This window comes from Chamaea fasciata, unplaced genomic scaffold (assembly GCF_029207755.1).
Source record: "Chamaea fasciata isolate MVZ Bird 193981 ecotype frontalis unplaced genomic scaffold, bChaFas1.0.hap1 SCAF_9, whole genome shotgun sequence".
Classification (NCBI taxonomy): domain Eukaryota; kingdom Metazoa; phylum Chordata; class Aves; order Passeriformes; family Sylviidae; genus Chamaea; species Chamaea fasciata.
In genome coordinates, this window is record NW_027094094.1 from 575,786 (window position 1) to 598,367 (window position 22,582).

Consider the following 22,582-nt stretch of genomic DNA (forward strand, 5'->3'; position numbering starts at 1 on the left):
TGAGATGCTCAGCCCCATTCCCTGTGTCCAGGGGATCCCTCCTGGGATGCTCAGCCCCATCCCTGTGTCCAGGGGATCCCTCCTGGGATGCTCAGCCCCATTCCCTGTGTCCAGGCGATCCCTCCTGGGATGCTCAGCCCCATCCCTGTGTCCAGGGGATCCCTCCTGGGATGCTCAGCCCCATTCCCTGTGTCCAGGGGATCCCTCCTGAGATGCTCAGCCCCATTCCCTGTGTCCAGGGGATCCCTCCTGAGATGCTCAGCCCCATTCCTGTGTCCAAGGGATCCCTCCTGAGATGCTCAGCCCCATTCCCTGTGTCCAGGGGTCCCTCCTGGGATGCTCAGCCCCATTCCCTGTGTCCAAGGGATCCCTCCTGGGATGCTCAGCCCCATTCCCTGTGTCCAGGGGGTCCCTCCTGGGATGCTCAGCCCCATTCCCTGTGTCCAGGGGTCCCTCCTGGGATGCTCAGCCCCATTCCCTGTGTCCAGGGGTCCCTCCTGTGCGGGCAGAGGTCAGGTTGGAGGCACAGACACGTGGATCAGCTGCAGGGAGAGCAGGGCCGTGCAGCAGCCTCAGCTGGACCCTGTGGGATGCAGGCAGGGATGGGCACCAGGCTGTGGGAACAGGGCACTCAGTGATGGTCCCCGGCCTCGGGGTCCCTGCTGAGGGGTGGGCAAGGTGTGGGGCAGGGGACCCCAGGTCCCACCTGGCTACTGGTGCTTGGGGTGGCTCCCTGGTCTAACAGCAGCGCCATGAATCCTGAGACACAGAGGAAAACACACTGAGGCTGCTTGGAATCCTCTGCTACAGGCAGGAATAAAAAACCCGACAGTAAGTATTCTGAAGATCTAGCAAAATAAGAAAATTCCCGTGTTATAGAAGGACAGGTATCTCTTTTGCCAGGATAAAGCTATTTTCACATTTAAAGCTCCGTTTTCTCACGGAGGAACACTTCAGCCTCAGGAAGGATTCCTGCAGGGAGGCTACAGCCAGGAGAGGAGGACAGATCAATGCAAAACTGCTTCCCAGGATCCCTGGGAAGTGCCCAAAGAGGGGACAGAGAACAGAAACCTGGAAGAGAGGCAAGAGGAGAAGCTTTAGGGAAACATCACAGGTTTGGACAGAAGCAGGTGCTGCAATGGTTTGCCCACCACCACTCCAAAATTTAGTCTACAGGTTTAGATAAAGCAAAGAGCCTCATTACAGAAATAGTGACTGGTTTGGTATTGAATAGTGGTGAGAGACTTTGGACAGGCAGGACAGGACGGGGGGAATGGCTTCACCCTGGCAGAGGGCAGGGTCACACGGGGTACTGGGAATTCTGCCCCGTGAGGGGGGCAGGCCCTGCCCAGGGAAACTGTGGCTGCCCCTGGATCCCTGCGAGTGTCCCAGGCCAGGTGGGTGAGACGTGCAGAAACCTGGGCCGGAGGAAGGTGTCCTGCCCGTGGCGGGGGGTGCCACTGGATGGGAAGCACAGGGAATGCTGCAGACCACTCACCATTCCTGAGTGTTACAGTCAGGTTTTTAACCCCATGCAGCTTTTACTCTGGCAGAGTAAAAGCTGAACGAAGCCATTCCAACCTCATGTTACTAAAAGTGGTGTTTAGGATCTTCCACATTAGCTTTTTTAAACCAGGTAAGAAATGAGCCATCGCTGTACTCTTGGCTTACGCATTTGCACTTGCAGAGAAATTGTTTTCATTTATCTGCACGACGGCCAAGGAGCACTTTGCCACGAGATTCATCCTTTCAGCCTTGCCAAAACCTGAGTCACCTCTTCAGCGAGGAGCCGTGGGGCAGCTCCGGCAGCCCCCACACAGCCCCACAGCTGGGCTGGGCTTTGCTGAGGCTGGGCTTTGCGCCACCTCTGGCCCTGAGCTGCTGAGCCCGAGCAGGGCCCGTGTCCCTGCGCTCACCTGCCTCCCCAGCACCCTCTTCTCTGTGCCCGTGTTTGCGCTGGAACTCTCCGTGGCAGATCTTAGTCAAGTGTCAAAACTCCAGTGACTCACCTGCAGCACTGAAATGTCACTCCTCCGTTTTGCTCTTCAGGCTGGTGTTAGGACAGACAGACAGACAGACAGCTGTCAGACCAACGGGCATCACAGGGGACACGGGAAAAACAAGGACACCTGGCACAGGAACCTTTCAGTGCTCTCTGGAGGAGGGTCCCTGCCCAGCCCTGGCACAAGCCAGCTTTGGAATCCTGCCGGCATTTCCCTGAGCCCTCGGCAGCAGGGCCCGGGGCAGGAACAGCCCGTTGTTTGCTCTCCACGGGGCACAGCAATGTCAGGAATGTCACACGCCCAGGTGTGGGGACACCGGAGCCCTGCCTGGACGCCGCAGCCGGCAGGGGAGGACAGGGAACGTTTCTGGCGTGGACACAGGTACTGCCTCCCCCATCAGCCCCAAGGAGCAGAGCAGGGCAATAGGGAGGGCACGAGTGCCACTCTGTGTCCCCCATGGGGGGCAGGGGACAGGGCCAGCAGGTCTGTGCGTGCTGTGACACAGCTGGCAGTGCCACTCTGTGCCCTCCATGGGGCAGGGGACAGGGCCAGCAGGTGTGTGTGTGCTGTGACACAGCTGGCAGTGCCACTCTGTGCCCTCCATGGGGCAGGGGACAGGGCCAGCAGGTGTGTGTGTGCTGTGACACAGCTGGCAGTGCCACTCTGTGCCCTCCATGGGGCAGGGGACAGGGCCAGCAGGTCTGTGCGTGCTGTGACACAGCTGGCAGTGCCACTCTGTGCCCTCCATGGGGCAGGGGACAGGGCCAGCAGGTCTGTGTGTGCTGTGACACAGCTGGCAGTGCCACTCTGTGCCCTCCATGGGGCAGGGGACAGGGCCAGCAGGTGTGTGTGTGCTGTGACACAGCTGGCAGTGCCACTCTGTGCCCCCCATGGGGGACAGGGCAAGGCCAGCAGGTCTGTGTGTGCTGTGACACAGCTGGCAGTGCCACTGTGTGCCCCCCATGGGGGACAGGGCAAGGCCAGCAGGTCTGTGTGTGCTGTGACACAGCTGGCAGTGCCACTCTGTGCCCTCCATGGAGCAGGGGACAGGGCCAGCAGGTCTCAGGGCGCTGTGACACAGCTGGCAGTGCCACTCTGTGCCCTCCATGGGGCAGGGGACAGGGCCAGCAGGTCTCAGGGCGCTGTGACACAGCTGGCAGGGCTGATGAGCACCAGGGGTTCACTGCACAGTGGGGAAAGCTGGACATCATCCCCTTAACTCCACCCTGGGGACACTCCAGGATGACACGGGGCCTGAGCAAACCCTCCCAAGCCACCCCATGAGCCACGCTGAGAGAAAATCAGCGGCCCCACATGTGAGGCAGCACATAGCCCCGTCACAGGCAGCAGACCCCGAAGAGCCGGGCTGGAGAATGCTCCTGCCTGCTGGTGGGAGCCCCGTGGCTCGGGCTGCCTGCTCAGGAGCGGCCAGCACTCGCCCACCGTCCTCGGAGACATCTCCTGCAGCCTTGCAGCAGCTTCCCACACGCGGGGTGGAGCAGCCCCTCACTGGAGATGGGAGCAGACAAGCGCTTTTCCTGGAGTACCGAGGAGTAGGGTCCTGGTTAATTTTGTTTGCCTTGTAAAATTCTTTTCCCAGTGAACAGAAGGCTGCTTGTAGCTCCCTGCAGCTCGCTGCCCTAATGCTACAGCCTGGCAGCACTTTTGGGCAGTTCTGCACAATGCACAGCTGTGTGAGCAGAAAACACAAAAACCACCTCCCAGCCACCAGGTCAGCCCAGGCCCAGCTCGAGAAGATGCTGGAACAAAGCTCCCAGAGCCCCTGAGGCCAGCCAGGCAGGAGCTAAGAAAGGCAGGGCTGTTCCTCCTGGAGCAGAAGCACTCCCAGCACAGACACAGAGCACCTCTGCCAGCCTGGGTAAACACCCCCTGCACAAAGGCTCCACACAAGGTGCAGGAACACATCTCCTGCTGTGTGCTGCTGTCCTTCTCGCACTTATTTTTGGCGAGCAGGAAGCTCCGGGATTTGTTTGCAGAGGTGACCGGAATGGGGCTCGGGAAACAGCTGTCCTGGTCCAACACCTCGTGCTGTGCACCACAGCCTTGCTGCTGTCCTGAGGGATGCACGTTTCACTCAGGGAGTGCTGGGCTCAGACTCTGCACAAGGGTCTTGGTGCTGAGCTCTCCTTGTGACACTCTGCTGCTGAAAGGGGAAGCTCTGAGCTCTCTTGCTGACATTCCAAGACCACAGTGTGAGGCAGCACAAAGCAGGAAAACACGAGCCTGTGTGATTTCCGACCCTCTAACCCGGCAGAGTTCATCCCTGTGTTTGCTGCAGCACATCCAGCTGGCAGGAAGCAGCATCAGTGCACAGACCCCGCAGCTCCAAGGCAACCTCCCAGAGCCAGACAGCGCTTCACTGAGCAGGGACACTGTGAACTGTTTCCTCCAGCACCTCAAATCAATGTCGCTGGGCTGAGGGAACCCAAGGAAAGGCTACACTAATGCAAACCCCAAACATGAACTGATACAGCTCCAGAATCCTGTCCATAGGTCCCTTCTGTTTGTGAACTGTTTGAATCTGGCACAAAAGCTGTTGGTTTGCTGGTTTAGAATCGCGCATCACCTCTTGGTGGTGGGTAAGCAGAGGATCCTGTGTATAACGTGTTCAGAGGGCCTTAAACCTCACTCACGGAGTGTGAGCAGCCAGCCTCACGCTCACGGTCACGTTCGGTCCAGAACAGGGATCCCCCCTGCCTGGAGCCAGCAGCTCAGCACAATCCCCTGCAGGCAGCAAGGGCAGGCCCAGGCTGTGCTGCCCTTCCAGGTGGCTTGGGAGAGCCCAGGGGCAGGAGCCAAGGACATCCAGGCCACCAGCACTGCCTGTCCGTGTCCCTGGAGGCACTGACTGTCGTGCTGTGCAGCCAGGGACACGAGAAACGTGAAGACGCAATGAGAGGCACACTGGTGTGTTGCACATCTTCCAAGGTTTAATAGACACAGAGTGAGTCCATTGGACTGAAGACACTACAACGATTTCATTCTATTGCATGTCCTGACCCAGTTACATTTCTCAGAGTACAGTATTGAATGACAGTTGGGTAGCTTCAGAATTAACAAGTGTGTGAAATCTGTAAGTAAAATAAGCAGCAGCAATAATCTGGGGGGTTTTATCAAGAATAGCTAACTCTTGGGTAATAAATACATTCCGAGTTGTGGTGTTTGCTGTTCTCCTAGTTCACTGCCGTCCCACTGCTCAGGTTCTGGTGGCAGGTCAGGTATCCTGCAGCCCTTCCTGCCTCCCCCAGTGCCTGGGGCTGTGGGTGGCACAGGGAGCACTCCTGTGCCCAGGAGCCCCATCCCCAGGCCGTGCCCCTTCTCCTGCAGCGCTCGGTGACCCTCCAGGAGAACAGCTGTGCTCGTCTTGTGTTACCTTGAAGAAAGGCAGAGAGGAGAGGTTACTGTGACAGAGCAGCAAGGCACACGCTGCTGCTTCCCTCTAAATATAGCCAGGAATTCTCCTGCTCCCCGCAGGCACAGCCAGCAGCGCCTGCAGCTCGGGGGCAAAGCTGCCAGGGTAACAAACCCAAAGTGAGGGAGGGAATTCTCCCCAAGACCAACACGATATGGATTTCAGAGGTGATAGCTAATCTGCAGTCTGGCTTACAGACTCTGCAGTCCCTGGTGGGGTGGGTTACTGTAGGTTAATCCACCACAAGTCCCCACGGAGCGTGCCACGTGAAGAACATCTGCCTCCACTTTCCGAGCACAAGCACAGAATAGGATTATTCTGCCCCCGGGAGCCGGAGCTTTTCTGAGAACCTGCAGGGCTGCAGTGCTGACTGTGGCCGCGGTGCCCCGGCACTGCTGGGCCCCTGCAGGGCTCTGCCCTGCCCCACAGGGAGAGCAGCACTGGGGGCCCTGGGACAGCCCGTGTCCCTGCCCAGCCCCGTGGCACCCCGCTGTCACCAGCCCTGGCAGCAGGCAGCAGTCCCTGGGCGCGGGGCTGATCCCCTGGGAAGGGAGCAGCTCCTGCAGAACAAGGTGCCAGGCAGGAACAAGGGGAGGCCGCAGCTGTGCCCTGCAGGAGGGGGGACTCTCACTGGCCCTGCAGGCCGGGGCACAGCCTGGGAGAGCTCCAGGCGAGAATCCTCTTGCCTTCCAGGGGAGAAACCAGAAGACACAGGGAACAACTGGGTGATCCAGAAGCAGCTGAGAGAGAGAACGGCACTGAGACCTCCACTCACACTGCCCAGCTGCAGATCATCGCTGCTGCCAGGGCAGGGCAGCCCCAGCAGCCCCAGAACGTGGCCAGCCCTAGATCCGTGCCACACCAGCTCCAGCTGCGCTGGAAATGCGGGAGACAGCAGCTGGGATGTGTGCTCCTGACACACACACTGACCCCAGAGCACATCAAACCCCGTCAAAGCAGCCCCAGCCGAGCTTTGTGACTTACAGAGCACAGTGAACCGAGAACACCAGACGCAGGAAGAGGATCACAGCTCCAAAGCCGCTGACACGGCAGCAGCGCTGCTCCTGCAGGCAGGGCACCCAAAGTGACACCCATCCACCCAACTCAGCATCCAGAACCATCCTCAGCCCTGCCCGCACAATGCAGAGCGCAAAGAGCTGATTCAATACCCGCGACATCTGTCCCCAGAGCTGTCCTCCAGGGAAGGGCTGCACTGGGCTTTCACACGCCCCTTCGGGATTTGGCGCAAACCGGGAGGTGTCACCCCGGGGCTCTGTCACCTGCAGCCAACAGAGGATAAGTTCACACCTAAGCTTGCCGGGGGGTCTGTTTGTCTTCTGATGAACAGAGAGACTTTCGAGAACACACAGCGATCTCACCTGCAGGGTTATCACCTTACACCTAGGAAAGCCTTTTGGAGGCCCAGGGACCTGGAACAATGTCCCTCGAGTGGCTTTCAAAGCACTGACCCTTTGGAGGCAGATTACAGGGTGAGGAGATCTTGTCTAAGCAGGAAAAAATGCATTTCCTGGCTGAGGAGCTAACAGCGAGCCCTCGGGTGCTGGGGTTCTTTGGGATTTCTCACTGGGAGGAAGAAACAATCACACCAGAAGTACACAGGTGCCAGGGAAGGGTCCTGCCACTGCCAGGGCAGGTGGGGACAGGGACTGGGGCCCAACCTCAGCTGCTCTGGGAACTGCCTGAGGGCAAATGCCAGGGACTCTGTCCTGGGGGAGCGGAGAGCTGGGGCTACCAGCAACCGAGCAAACTGCTTCACAACGGCCGGATGCTCCTGGGCTGGGAGTGCTGGAGCCTCAGCAGGCACCCGGATCCCCTGGGTGGGCACCTCGATCCCCTGGGTGGGCACCTGGAACCCCTGGGTGGGCACCTGGATCCCCTGGGTGGGCTCCTGGATGCCCTGGGTGGGCACCTGGATCCCCTGGGTGGGCACCTGGATCCTCTGGGTGGCTCCTGCATCCCCTGGGTGGCTCCTGGAACCCCTGGGTGGCTCCTGGATCCCCTGGGTGGCTCCTGCATCCCCTGGGTGGCTCCTGGAACCCCTGGGTGGGCACCTGGATCCCCTGGGTGGGCTCCTGCATCCCCTGGGTGGCTCCTGGATCCCCTGGGTGGCTCCTGCACCTGCAGAGCTCTGCCCTGGGCACGAGGGGCACGGCCACCCCATGACAGACGCTGGGGTCTACAGACACAGCAGTTCTCGTGTGTCCGGGAGGAGCTGCTCACTGCCTGCCCCTCGTCCACTCTCACTGCATCCCTGGAAAGCAGAAATTCCTGTTTAAAACCCACTTGCAGCACGGAGCAGCAGCTGATGCTGTTCCAGGCACAGCTGCTGCCTCGGTGCACGCGTGAGTAACCAACACAACACGTGTGGGCTGACCAGGACAGCCTGGGTGCTCAGCTGGGTGTCCAGGGGAGAGCCGAGGCAGCTCCCCTGAAGCCAAGCGCTTGTTCACAATTTAAAAAAATGGAGTTTTGAATCAAATAAAGCCATTCATAAATCCAGACTGAGCGGCAGCAGCAGCAGCAGAGTGCAGAAAAGAATTCATCTTTGGAGGTTGCAGCACCCCAAGTGTGCCCAAGCAGCTTATTTTGAGGATTATTTTCTAATCACAAAGCAATTAACAGCCGGCTGTAATTGAGCATCAGCCCTCCTCCAGCCACCTCTCCTTGGGGGAAGAGCAGACTGGCTGCTGCTGGCAGCTGACTGTGAAGCCCTTCCTTCCCTCCCCGGAGGAGGGAGAGGCTGGCAGCTGGGATCCCATCGCTGGCCCACGGGATGGGATTTTGGAACTGTCTCCAGCTCGCAGGGCACCACAATCGAGCTAGCTGAGCGGCTGGCAGCTGCATTCTCCAGCGCTGGAGTTGTCAAACCCCATCATCCAGGCATCCCTGTGACAAACCCTGCACTGGGGGGTTCTGCCTCTGGAGAGGACTGCTTTCCACAGGAATAAAGGGCTCTGGTAACTGGCTTGCATCAAAACAGGGCAGGTCATCACTCACAAGGGAAGTCAAGCTGGTAATGTGCTGCAATTCATCAATCTGCAGAGAGCACACAGGAAATGCCCCGAACAGAGAACCCCAGGCTGCCTGATCCTGCACCAGCACGGCCTGCGGCAGATCAAACAGCAACTGGTCCATCAGTGAAGGCATCCGCTCCTTTAGAAATTCGTCAGCTTAATGAGAAGAGGCCTCATTAACACCTGCCCAGCTCCTCCCTGCCAGAGAATGCAGGCAGTGAGCAGGATGGGCAGTGAGCAGGACAGTGACCAGGACAGGCAGTGAGCAGGACAGTGAGCAGGACAGTGACCAGGACAGGCAGTGACCAGGACAGTGACCAGGACAGTGACCAGGACAGGCAGTGACCAGGACAGGCAGTGACCAGGACAGTCAGCAGGGCTGCAGTGACCAAGGTGGGCAGTGAGCAGGACAGGGAGCAGGACAGTGACCAGGACAGGCAGTGACCAGGACAGTGACCAGGTCAGTGACCAGGACACTCAGCAGGGCTGCAGTGACCAAGGTGGGCAGTGAGCAGGACAGGGAGCAGGACAGTGACCAGGACAGGCAGTGACCAGGACAGTGACCAGGTCAGTGACCAGGACACTCAGCAGGGCTGCAGTGACCAAGGTGGGCAGTGAGCAGGACTGTGAGCAGGACAGTGACCAGGACAGGCAGTGACCAGGGCAGTGACCAGGACAGTGACCAGGGCAGGCAGTGACCAGGACAGGCAGTGACCAGGGCAGTGACCAGGGTAGGCAGTGACCAGGACTGTGACCAGGGCTGCAGTGACCAGGGCAGGCAGTGACCAGGACAGTGACCAGGACAGGCAGTGAGCAGGCCAGGAGGACACGGCTGATGTGGGGCACCAACAGGGTCATGTGGGAACAGCCCTGGCACCTGTGACCCTCCCACTCAGGTGAGGTCACATTCACCTGCATGGGCATCTGCAGGGTGGGGAACACTTGTGCTGCCCAGGGGCACCCCGAGGGGCAGGAGCACAGCCACAGCCCTCACACACCAGAGGGACGTGGTCACCTGTGCACATGGCAGCGTCCTGCTGCTCCTGCCCCAGGAGAAGCAGGAGAGCACTGGCAGCTGACTGGGGAGCTGCAGACGCGGGCACAGGGCTGTGCATGAGGAGCACGAGCCCTCCAGGTATTAAGCCGAGGTATTAAGCCCCGTCTGTGCCCTTGTGCCGGACACTGGAGCCTGTTTGAGCTGCACGTAATCTCAGGATGTGCAGAGTTCATCGTGTGCCTAGTACAGAGCCCATGTGCTCTGTGCAGGTAGAGCCAGCACACACAAGAGCTGCAGCAGGCAGAGTTAAATACAATACAGCAGCCCCGTGGGGTGGTACAACCCCATCCAGCTGCCAAGGACAAGCAGCTGCTGCTCTCTCCCCCACCAGTGGGACTGGGGAGAGAACTGGAAGGACAAAAGCTGGAGAACTCATGGGTTGAGACAGACAACAGGCAAAGCAAAAGCCGCACACACACACCAAGCAAAACAAGAAATGAAATCCCCGCTCCCATGGGCAGGCAGTGTTCAGCCACCTCCAGGAGAACAGGGCCCTGTCACATCTAACCCTGACCCGGGCAAACAGACACCAGCACTCCCAATGTCCCCTCTCCCTCCCTCCCTCCCTCCTTGCTCCCCCCCTTCATACACCAAGTATGATGTCTTCTGGACTGGAACAGCCCGTGGGCCAGCTGGGGTCACCTGTCCTGGCTGTGTCCCCTCGCAGCCCCCCTCAGCCCGTCCCCAGCACGGCGGTACCAGGGGCAGGAGTGGCCTTGGCTCCGGGCGAGCCCTGCTCAGCAGTAACAGAATCACCTCTGTTCTACCAACCCCGTGTTCAGCACAAATCCAATCCCGCCCCAGATCAGGGACTGTGAAGAAAGCTAGCTCTGCCCCAGCCCACACCAGCCCATCCCAGCTCATCCCGTCTCCAGGCGAGCAGCTCTGGCAGTCTGGCACGGCCAGGAGCAGAGCTTGTCACTCAGCCCCCACACTCCTGCTCACCCCGGTCCCAGCACCACTGATGGCAACTCATGGATGAAACAGAGCACATCAAGGCCGAACAGCAACAGCTCGGGCGTTTTCCAGCCTTAGGAGCCTTCCTGCCAGCTTCTGGGGTCAAAGCCCTACCCTCCACCCCTGAACATGAGAATGAGAACTATTCAACCGTTCGGCACTGGATGGGGCTGGGAGCAACCTGGGACAGCGGAAGGTGTCCCTGGCCATGGCGGGGGGTGGGACAAAATGATCTTTAAGGTATCTTCCAAGCCTTGTGTGGCTGTACAGTTTGTGTCCCGTGCTGCCAGGGAGCCAAGAGTGCAGGTGCCAGTGGCGGTGCAGGGCTGCTGCGCGCAGAGCTGGCTGTTCCTCACCGCAGAGCACGGGCACCCTTCCCTACACAGAGCCGCTGTGTTCCCCCAAAGCCCCACTCCTCTCCGGCCCAAAGCAGCCCTTCCGTACGCGCACCCCGGAGGTGCCAATCCTGTGCAAACGCCCAAAGCGCCACAGAGGCAGGACGAGCTCCGAGCCCTGCCGGGGAGGCCACAGAACGCCCTTGGCTCCCGCCCTGCAGGGAAAAGGGGAAGTGCAGCTGCAATTCGGACACCTCCACCTGAGCTCAAAAACCAAACCGGGAAATAAAAGCAACTCAGGAAAACATACAGAGATTTTGTTTTGACTTTATTTGTGGAAGTTTTCAGAGAAACCAGTTTCCAGGTTCTTTGCCCACACGCCTCTTCCCTTTTCTGCCCCGAGCCAGCCCCTGATACTGTGTGGATGCTCCAGGCACTGGTGACACTGCTGGGGACAGCCACCTGTGGGCACAGCACAGCCAGCAGAGGCCTGAAGCTCCACTGGAGCTCCCCGGGGAGCTGCTAAGCCCTTGGGTGGATACAGTCTCCTCCAGCAGCTGAAGTTACAGCTCCTGAAAGCTGATCCATTCCTCAGTTAGAAATAGCACGACGTATGGCCTGGTGGCATTTCCAAAGAATACCCCCGCGAGCAGAGAGGGGATGGACAGGGGCCACGGCTGGCAGGACAGGGAGCAGCAGCAGGGCCCTGGGAGTGTCCAGAGGCAGTCCCTGGGCACCAAGGGCTCCGGCAGCTCCAGCCACCAGCACTGGGCGCGCAGAAACGCAGCACAGGCTATCCTGGACTCGCTCCCCCACCTTGTATTAGCACGCACAGACGCTGGCTCCAAGCTGTTTGCAGGAACACCGAGAAACAGTAATTAACTTGAACCTGCTTTGAGTGGACTGAAGCATCTGGAAAGCAGGCCAGGAAAAATCTCAAGCATTCATCTTCTCCGCTGAAATATTGCAAGTGAGCAGGCAGGTGTGCTAAAAACACAGCTCTCACACCAATCGTTTTGTATCAAGGCACAGTGCTTTTGTGCCACTGGCAGAGCAGGAGGCAGGAGGCAAGGAGGAGTGACTGGTGCTGCAGCGCTGGCTGCAGGGACACACAGAGCCCTGGGCACCTCTGAAGGTGAAGTCACCATGTGACATTCCAGCTTTGACCCCGGTGAGCGTGCAGCCAGCCCTGGGTTTGCCGCACCCAGCAGCAGTGTGAGCGATGCCCTGATGCACTGAGGGTCTACTGAAAGCCTTCAGCAGCTGCAAGTGTAATGGTTCCACAGTCACAGCTTGGGGACAGGGGACAGAGGGGAAGAAGAAAGGATTTTCCAGAGTGAAAAAGCAAAGGAATACACATCTTGTAAACCAGGTTCATGCAGAGATGTGGATGGGAACCTCCCAGCAGTTTTTTCCGGAGGTTTCAGTGCATGTCTGTGTGCAGGGAGGGGGCAGCTGCCCTGAGGAGCTGCTCAGGAGGATCCCAGGGCAGCAGAGCCAGCCCTGCCAAGGGGCTGTCCCTGCAGGGACCCCCTGAAGGGACAAACGGGTCACCCCAAGGCAGGGGCAGCTCTTTCCCGGTGCCTTGAGCTGCCTCCTGGCTGTCACTCACCAGGGAAGCCACGGAGCAGCACCAGAAGATGCTGAGCAGACAGACACGTCTCTCCTGGCACTACTCTAAACCATGCCTCACGAGTTTGAGTTCTACAGGCTGCTACTCTGCCTGTTGTTCTTCCAGAAACTTGTTTTACTTAATTAAAACCCTGTCATTACCTGACTAGTACTTTCCTTGCAAAGAAACCCCAAGGACAAAGCAGTAACAACAAGAAGTGATCCTACCAGCTTTTCCAACTCAAACCAAGTTAAAAAAAACACCAAACCAAATCCAATTTTTCCAGTTCTGTGCATCCACAGGTGACCTGCTGTGTTCGTACATTTTCCCAGTAACTGCCCTCTGCAGAACACATCACATACCAGAGGACACCAAGTTTCACAATAGGAAGTGCCACCAGTCACGAACTTCTGCTGCGCCCAGGACTGGCAGGAGTGTTGAAGCCACCTCATGGACTCCTTATGAGGACAAAAACCTTTGTGCTGCTGCTGGTGAAGCCCCAGCAGGATGGGTTTTATAGGGCTCCCATGAATATTACCAGGTTACCCAGAGAGGCTGTGGCTGCCCCTGGATCCTGGAAGTGTCCAAGGCCAGGCTGGACAGGGCTTGGAACACCCTGGGACAGTGGGAGGTGTCCTTGCCATGGCAGGGGTGGGATGGGATGGACTTGAGGGTCCCTTCCAGCCCAATCCCTTAAATGCCACCCTTCGGGAAAGGCCAGTGAGCAGCTGGAGGAAACATTTCAGTTCTACCTTGTGGAAAATCAAGGAAAGCAACAAAATTCAATCCTCCTGCAAGGAGAGGATTAGGTATTTCAGACAATTCTCTGAAATAATGAGCAGTTTTATAAGTGATGTACCTAAAGTCCAGGCATGCTGGTCTAACTGGGAATCTAGGTAAGCGTGACACGTGGCACACAGGAAGTTGTGCAGTTCTGCTTTTCTGCTTTTGCAGTTCTTCATCCAACAGTCGTGTTGTCCTCAGCCTGGCAGGCTGTGCTGGCAGCTCAGCTCAGACATGTAAGGCAGGAAATCCCCTGTGGAAAGGCAGCTGAGGGAGGCCAACAAAACAGCGTATCTGATAGAAGTCTGTCCCCGTATACACACACAGAGGTTTGGCTGAAGGGCACAGAGGGAAGGAGTGCTTTGGTCCAATCCAGGCCATGCCACCATTTTCTTATCCACACGCTCTCCAGATGTTCCTTCCCCTGTTTCCAGGCCTGCTGTGTACCTGCAGCTCAGCTCCCATGGTGTCTCTGGAGCAGGGGCTGCTTCCCCCCCTGGGGGCCCTGCCCTGCAGCCTGTCCCCGCCTGGCCAGGCCCTGCTGGTGCCAGCAGCCAGTGCTCCCTGCAGGCTGTCGTGTGGGGCCAGCATCCCGCCATCCTCGCCCCAGCTCTGGCCCTGGGGCTGCTCCTGCTCCCCAGGGACTGGCAGGCACAGCCAGTCTGTCTGTCTGAAGCTTTAGGTGCTTCCTGGAGCTGTCCCTTCTCCTGCACTGGGCCGTGCCAGCCCAGCCAGGACCACAGGGGCAAGGACATGTCAGGAACCACGATGACATCCAGTACCTCGCCCCAAACTGCTCACACACACACACTGAAGGCAGCTCAGAGGATGAAGCCTGCTGCTCTTCTAACCACAGCAGTGTCCAGACAGGAGCCACGGATCGGCCAGGACTCTTCACTGGCAAGGACAGCACATTCTGGGCAGCAGGTTTATTTATACTCCTGATCTAGCTAATAGGAATTTGGGTCCAATCCAAACACTCCTGATTTAAAATAAAGTCTTTAGCCAGAGTTAAGCAGCAGCTCTATGGGCAAGATGAAGGAGGAAGCTGCAACGTTGCTGCTGCAGTTGTGCAGACACCCCGAGTACACAGCAGGAACACGTCATGCTCTGGCTATTTACTCCAGCCAGGCTGGCTGGGATGGAGTCACAACCCAAGCAAAGCAAGTCCCTCATCACCCTCAAGCAAGGGGTGAAGTCCCACAACAGAGGGTACGAAAAAAATCCTTTTCCCATCAGGATTACATGAGCACTGACCGTCCCAGTCCCACTGCATTATGACAGTTCAGATAAAGAGAGGCCAGAGAAGCAGCAGTGGCTTGCTCACACAGAATCCTTCAAGCAGGAAACAGAGCAGAGCATTCGGGGGACAACATAATGAACATAATAAACACTGCATCAAGCATGGCCTTTGACACAAAGCTCTTCCTAGTGATACCTCTGGTTTTTGACAAAACCTTCATCCCTGCCCTTGTCTAAAACCATCACAGCAGAGGTCTTGTCTGGATAGTGATGACTGAAAGGTTGAGAAATGATTCCAGGTTTTATCCAAGTCACTGGATTTTCCCGTGGACTTTTATTCCCAGTCACACCACACCCTGTATTTTTAGGTACCAAATTTTCATCCCAGGCAGACTGTTTGATGAGAAAGGGAAACCCATCCCCATCCATTACAGAGAATCAACTCTCACATTTTCCTTCCCACCTACTGTCCTCACGCAGAGGTGAAGCCCAAAGGAATTTAATTTGATCCAGGCCATTCCCCAGAGAAACACTGAAAATTTAGGTACAAACCAAACCTCAAGTACTGTGAGAGAGACTGAAATACTGTTCCCCAAAGACAGTTTTTGGTACAATCATTCTGAGGAGCCATAAAAGGCCTTCACAAGAAACCCAAACCAGAGGGCTCCGAGGGAGAGGAGCCAAGGGCCCCCAGGGGCTCTGCACTGTAACAGGCAACTGCTGGGCACCAGCACGTACATATGATAAATGTCACCTTAATTCCAGTGACTTTTAGTTCTTTGACCCAAGGAAACTGAAAGCCCAGGAGCTGTTAAGTCTTTCAGGCACACAGCTGCAGGTTTATCTGTACAGATAAACCTGAACAGGCAGTGCTGCCTCGTCACAGCATCCTGCCTGGCCTGCGCTTCCCCCTGGGAACAGAGGCTCCAACTCCCACGGTCCCCAGAAGAGTTTGGAATCAAAGCTCCTCACCACCTCTGGAATGACCCCACCAACTAACAGCCAAGCATTTAGGTTTCACGATTGTCAGTCTCGGGTTTAATGGGAAAACAAATGCAAACAAATAGTGGGATACAGACTAAAGCACCAGGAGGCTTTTCACGGCAAGCATTAGTCTGGCACTCACTCACCTGATACTGGAGGCAGAGTTATGTCTCAAACTGTGTTAAGAGATCTCGTATTTCTGGAGTCAGGTGCTCGACTGCCTTGGCAGCCTCCGTGATGGCTTTGCGGTACATCCCCTTCTTCTTGCGATTAAACCTCAGTTTGAAAAACTCCGAGAAGGGAGAGAGTTTAGAAACAGACAAGAACGAGGTGGTGGGGGAACCAAACCACGACACTTTAGCTTCTCGCCACGAGGGCTCCCCGTTCTCCTTCTGGCTGAGGTTTATGTCAAGAACACGTGCCGGCCACCACGGAAACCCGTGGATTTTACCCCAGACAATATCCCCCACCGAAACAGTCCTTCCATCTTCCGTAACACATTTAGACACACTCTGGGTGTGCAGTCTGACTGTCAGTGGCGGCACAATTTTACGCTCATCTTTTGAAGATGAAGAGACGGAGGCGTCATCACCAGGCAGAAAGTCAAACAGTTCTGGTGATGTCACTTCTGAACTAGAAGACTTGGATTCATCTAGACTGTCATTGCTACACACCGATAAACTAGAAGAATCTGCTTTTCTTTTACGGTAATTCATGAGGAAAGCCAAGTTCTCGTGTCCATCTTTACCCTGGGGAAACCTTTTGAAGTCATCATCTTCACCCGAACTGCCTGAAGAGATCTCGGCCAGGCTTCTGTCGGCGGACTCATCGTTGTAAAAGGCTCCAGGATTGGACTCCCGGCTGCTCTGGAGGACGTTGATCTCGTCGATCAGTTCTGCCTTATAAATTGAAACGCTCTGACCGTCGTTGATGCGATGGGGCTTCAGCCGGATCTTTGGGGGTGGGACATCCACACTGGAATGCACTGGCCGTGTCAGCTTCAGCTTTGGAATGGAAGCGAGCTGGCTGCCTGCTGACTTGTCCATTAAACATTTGGTTTGTCGACACCGTTCAGAGTCCCTGGTCTCCTCTTGGTCCCCGGCCCCGTTCTGCAGCACTCGCTCCGGACAGAACGGTTTGACCGAGCCATGAACCCGGGAAGGGATTTTCACCACTTCTCCTTTCCCTTGTGGAGTACTGTAGGATATCTTTATAACCGGCGTCCGATGCACCAGCTCCCCAGAAAACTTCTCGTCCTCCCTCTTCTCCCTCTTGTTCCTTTTCTCCGCGTAGTCCGAGTCGCCGTGCTTCTTCTGCTCCTTGTCCTGAACGCTCAGCTTCCTCCTGGCCTTGGCGTTCTGCCGCGGCGCGCCGGCGTCCTCGGGGTTCAGCGTGTTCTTGCACTTCTCGCAGAGCACCTGCCTGGGCCGCAGCCTGATGGTGCTCATGATGAGCCTGCCCGGGTCCCTGTTGCGCGACAGGCGCCTCCTCGTCCTCTTGATGGCCCTGGGCGGCGGCTGCGGGACCCACTGGTTGTAGGTGTGCCGCAGCCACAGCGGCCGCGGGAACGGGGCTCCCTCGAAGTAGGGCGGGAATGGCGGGAGGCCGCCGGGCACCGGGGGCACCGGGGGCGGCACCGGCTCCTCCCCGCTGCCCTGGGCGGGCTGGGGGCCGGCGGGCCGCGGCTCCGGCTCCCCCCGTGCCCCGGCAGCTCCGTCAGCGCAGGCGCCGGCCGGGGGCTCCTCGTGCCTGGGGAAGGAGGACGGCAGGCAGAACAGTCCGGACCTAGAGCGGGGCGAGAAGGGAAAGAAACAAGAGTCAGGAGCTTGGAAAGGCGCTGCTCCGGGAAGCCAAAACACCCCAGCCTCCACAACTTCTGAGAATCAACACCTTCTCTTGACTTTAAAGACCAAGCGGCCAATTCTGCCACTGAGGAAAACAACAGCAGCGCAGAAATTTCGGTGAGGTGTCCCACTCGTCTCCCAGAAAAGGCACAGGGATCGAACCCTCTATTTCTATGAGCTCTTTGCACAAAGTTTTGCTCTAAGAAGTTGTGAGTTTCAGCCCACAAAGCAGTTTGCTGCACCAGCAGGCTGGCATGGCTGGAGGAGGGATGTGATATGGACTAGCCCAGGGAGATGTGAAACCGCCCTTCTCACTGTAGATGCATGGCTGACTTTCCTGTTTGTCATTCTCAGCCTGAACACCTTGACTGGGGTGAGTAACTCGCACAGGTTCGCCAAGACAGAGCTCTGCTCCTCCTGCCTGGTCTCTCCAAATTCAGGTGTTTGAAAACACAAAACACCCACTACTCCTTCCCAACAGCAGGGTTAACAATGACGACATTCTGTCCTTCAGTGCCAAGTCTCATTACAGGCCACCAAAGCACACACACAGTATCTTGCCTGGATATTGGCAAAAGCCAATCCTCTGAAATGCTGAAGCTCACAACTGCAATCCATGTCTCCAAAATGTATGAATTCCTGCCCTTGGCCTGGCATTGGAGATATTACGCTAACACAGCACTGGAACAGATCCTGCCCTGGAACACTGACTGGGCAATGCTCCCTGCCTTGGCTTCCCAGAGACACTTCTGCAGAGAACACAGCGCCAGAGAAGTGTGGGGCCTTTTTAAATATTAACAAAATGTGGTATGGGGGAGTTATGAAGAAGAGACAAAGGAATGGAGAACAGGTACAGACCAAACGGGGGGGTTGGATGCTACATTCCCATTCTCCTCCTTGCCAGCCATTGCTTTCTTCCCCAGCACCCCAAGGACCCTTCCTGAGGCAAGGGAGGAGTGTCTCGGTGGTGTCACAGAGAGGGACACTTCGGGAGTGTTAGCAGGAGGGGACGGAAGAGGAGCTGAAGGCATCCACTCAGTGCCACACCTCTCACCAGGAGCAGCACAAAGCCACTGCTGTGGGTTTCCCCAGGGACAGGAGCCTCCAAAGTCCTTCCCCAGTACTGAAAAAGTGCAACAACCTGCTGTTAAATGACAGTTTACCTGGGAAAGGATTAAGCTGTTGAAATCACGTAATTTGGAACAAAATATTTTTGTTCTAAGAGGCTTTTTAAAAACAGAGACAACCAAGAATGTAGGTGTCTTTAAATGACAACCCAGAAAACCAGTTTTGCACAGCCAGAGAGAAATGTCAGCACCATTCATAATCCAAAGGGAGACCGTTTCTGAATGAAAGGATGGCTGTAAACCACGGTTATTTTATGCAGTGACATGGCAGGATTTGGTCACAACAGAAAACTGCTCCTCCTGCAGACACAAGCCCACTCCCCCGTTCAGGTCACTGAACCCTCAGAGTGGCACGGAGCTCCTCACTGGCAGAAGTGGAGCACCCAAAGGCGCACCCCCAGGATGGTTTGTGCCTGCAGCATTAACGTACCAGCACGGTGTAACCCCAGTGGGCTGGACACGGCCCCTGTGCCACGGAACAGAGCCCAGGCCACCCTCCCCAGCTGTCCCCTGTGCCAGGCGCAGCTCAGCAGGGAGGCCTGGGAGAAACATGGGGACAAACCTCGCAGTGGGGCCTGTTGGGACAGAACGAGAGATGACGGCTTCCCACTGCCAGAGGGCAGGGCTGGAAGGGATCCTGGGCAGGAATTGTTCCCTGGCAGGGTGGGCAGGCCCTGGCACAGCTGTAGCTGCCCCTGGATCCCTGGCAGTGCCCACGGCCAATTGGACATTGGGGCTGGAGCAGCCTGGGACAGTGGGAGGTGTCCCTGCCAGGGCAGGGGGTGAAACAGGATGAGCTTTAAGGTCCCTTGCAATCCAAGCCATTCGGGATTCTGTGATTAAAGCAGCAGGAAATACTGCTGATGGGATTTCACTCTGCCTGTAATCCCCCTTTCTGGGGCAGCTGCAGCCAACTGGACTTGGTTACCTCAATCCAGTCTCTGCTTGGTACAGGAGATGCCATCCTCCTTTATTTATGCCCCTGCATAATTAAAGCACAACTTTTAAAGCTCAATTGCAGCAAAACTACCAAATCTTGTTACCAAAACCACTATAACTGCATTGAAATCTCAATACTTGAGCACGTACACGATGGAGCTCACTTTGAGCAGAGCCAATTGATTGGAAGCAAGTAACTGCCAGTGACTGGGCAGGCCCTGGTGCTGCTGCATCATCCAGGCCGGGGCAGGAAGGGACACGAGCACTTTCCTCTGCAAATAACTCCCCAGCAGCTGGAAGGCCAGGCATGACTGTTCCCTACATCCCCCCATTCCTAAAGGCACAGGGGACAGGCAAGGGACAGGGGACAGGCAGAGGCACAGGCAGAGGCAGGGGACAGGCAGCCAGTCCTGCTGCCCGCGGGCTGAGCCCCTGCAAACCCAGGTTTGGGGTCCAAACCTGCACCGGCCTTTGTGGCAAACACCTGAAGCATCCACCCAGGACCTGGATGTCCAGGGGTGCCCTGGGTGCTCAGGGCCACAGGCCTTCCTCCTGCTCAGCTCCCCGCAGCCCTCGCTACAGCTCAGGAGAAATAACCTCAGCATTACAGATTGTCTGTGTTGGAAGAGACCCCAAAGATCCTCCAGTTCCAATTCTCCTGCCCGGGGCTGGGATGTCATTCATTAGACAAGCTGCTCCAAGCCCTGTCCAAGCTGTACTTGAGCACTTTCAGGGATGGGGCAGCCACAAATAAGTAAAACATTCATCCACTGCATGATGCTGAAAGCACTTTAAAGCACAAAAAGCAAGCTGAAGAACTACCATCCAGACCCTCCTTCCCTTCTGGGGCAATCTCCTCTTTCTGCACAGGTGTAACAACCTGCCCTGGTGGCTCCTCTCCTGCCAGTCCCACTCGCTGCCCCGGGGGCACAGGCAGAGCACGGGTGACCCCAGCACAGGGACAGGCTGGTGGGACACAGCTCCATCCGCCAGGCAGCAGCAGCAGCAGCAGGAGGAGAAACAGCTCTGCCACATATCCATTTCAGGCACTCCAGGTTCAGCACCAAGTGGATAAATTCCTGCTGCCTTTGGGACACATCCTGACCTTCACCTTCCAGCCACTGCCAGGCCGACTCCTGTGCTCTGCAGCAGGATGGACAAGATCTCTCCTCCCCTCCACAGCCCAGGCCTGGGATGACTGCAGTGCTCGCCCCAAGTCCCCAGGGTCCCCCAGGAGCCAGGCACCAGCCTGACACAGAGTCCCCTGCTGAGGGCCACGGGCAGGATGCAGCACTGGGGACAGCCACTGAACGAGCACTGACCCTTGGGGACAGCCCCGGTGCTCAGAGGACATCCACTGTCCTCCCAGCCAGCACAGATCAGTGTCACCACCGACCGGGCTGGGGCAGCACCGGGCTGCAGAGCTGCCTTAGAGCCTGGGAAAAACACCCATGTGCTCGTTTCTTGGACCCACTGGGGCCACGGGGAGGACGAAAGAGGAACAAAAATAAGGGACAGAGGTTAGGGTGAAAAAACCCAGGTAAAAGAGGGGTCAGTGCAGAGGAAGACAACTGAAATGCGAGCAGGCAGAAACAGCTGGTTTGGGGGGCTCGAGGGACACCAACTGCTCGGGCTGGGACCAGCCTCCCGGGTGGCTTTATGGACTCTGCACAGCGTCAGGTGCCTGAATGCTTTGGAAAATCTGGCTCGCATTTTCCGGGATAGCCACGTGAAACCAGATAAACGACGACAACGGAGCCCACAAGTCCTGCTCCGCACATGCCGCAGGACGGATCCCTGTGCTCGCACAGAGCGCCGACCGGCCCCTTACCCAGCACCAAGCCCGCTCCTCACAGAGCACGGCACACGGCCCCGGGCCAGGCGGACCTGCCGGCACAGGACCCTGGGGGCCGGGGCCGGGTGAGCTCCCGTCCCGCCGGGCACAGCCGCAGAGACGCCGCTCGGGGCCCGGGCAGCCCGGGGGGTGCGGTCCCGGAGCCCGGCACACGGCGGGGCCGCGGGGGCCGGGCAGGGGGAGCCCCGGGCGGGGAGGGCGGCGCGGGGCCGGTGCCACCGGGACGCGCTCCCGGGGCCACGTGCGGGCCCGGCCCGGGCACACCGCTCCGGCCCCGCCGCTCCGGCCCCGCCGCTTTGTCCCGCCCGCCCGCACAAAGGGCGCGGGGGCGGCGCGGCCCCGCTCCCGCCGCCGCCCCGGTGTCCCCGTCCCCCGCCGCACCTCTTGGAGCAGTCCAGCAGCACGCCGGTGAAACGCCGCTCCCCGCAGCTCAGCGTCACCACCAGCGTGTCGTTCACCATCTGCTCCACCAGCACCGGCACCCAGGCGCCCACCCGCGGCGGCGGCGCCCCCGCCGCGTCCCCCGCGCCGGGCTCGGCCATGCTCCCGCCGCTCCCCGCCGGCGGGGCCGCTGGGCCGGGCCGCGCCGTGACCTCACCGAGCGCCCGCCGCCGCCGCGCCTGACGTCACGGCCCCGCCCCGCCGCCGGCCATGACGTCACAGCCCCGCCCCGCTGCCGGGCACGTGCGTGGGGCGGGGCGGGGCCGGGAGGGGCGGGGCCTGTTCGGAAAGGGCGGGGCCGGACTGGGGGCGGGACCGGCACCTCGCGCCACCTGGCGGCCGAGCCGCGCACCGGCACCCGCGGGGCGGGGCGGGAACGGGGCGGGGCCGCCGAGGGGCGGGGCCGCATGGAGGCGGGGCCATCGGGGCGGGGCCATCGGGGCGGGGCCATCGGGAGAGCGCAGCCCCTCCCTGGGCAGCTGTCCCGGGGCTTTGCCCCTCCATGGAGAGAAGTTCTCTCTCCTGTCGGGCTGGAACTTGCTGTGGTTCAGTCTGTGGCCATTGCTCCTTGTCCCGGCTCTGGCCCCGTCCTCCGCCAGCCCTTGGGGGGATCTGTGTGCAGTGATGGGATCCCTCCGAGCCTTCCCTCCTGCAGCCTGGCCAGGCCCGGCTCCCACAGGCTCTGCTCATCCCAGGGATGCTCCAGCCCCAAAGTGACCTCTGTGGCCTCCGCTGGACCCTCTCTGGGGCTCCTTGACTTTCCTGTCCTGAGGAGCCCAGAACTGGGCACAGCACTCTGGATGTGCCTCACTAGGGTTGCGTAGAAGGGGCAGGATCGCTCCCTGGCCTGCTGGCTGTTTGACCTGGTGCAAATACTGATCCAAATGCATCCCAATGCCAATATTTACTCATAACACGTTTATTTTTACCCATGC

General features: G+C 58.2%; 1 protein-coding gene across 2 annotated transcripts; it reads right to left on the minus strand.

The window, feature by feature from the left end:
- Positions 1-4,944: 4,944 nt before the first annotated feature.
- Positions 4,945-21,793, minus strand: PWWP2B (PWWP domain containing 2B). Of its 2 annotated transcripts, XM_066190679.1 has the most exons (3): positions 21,588-21,793; positions 15,588-17,226; positions 4,945-5,397 (listed from the first exon to the last, which is right to left on the minus strand). In XM_066190679.1, exons 1-2 carry the CDS (start codon positions 21,746-21,748, stop codon positions 15,606-15,608), a joined length of 1,782 nt encoding a protein of 593 aa, XP_066046776.1. In that variant the 5' UTR covers positions 21,749-21,793; the 3' UTR covers positions 4,945-5,397; positions 15,588-15,605. The 2 variants fall into 2 exon arrangements, with proteins under 2 accessions (XP_066046776.1, XP_066046777.1); XM_066190680.1 differs by lacking the exon at positions 4,945-5,397 and having other exon boundaries at positions 15,467-17,226.
- Between the last annotated feature and the right edge of the window lie 789 nt (positions 21,794-22,582).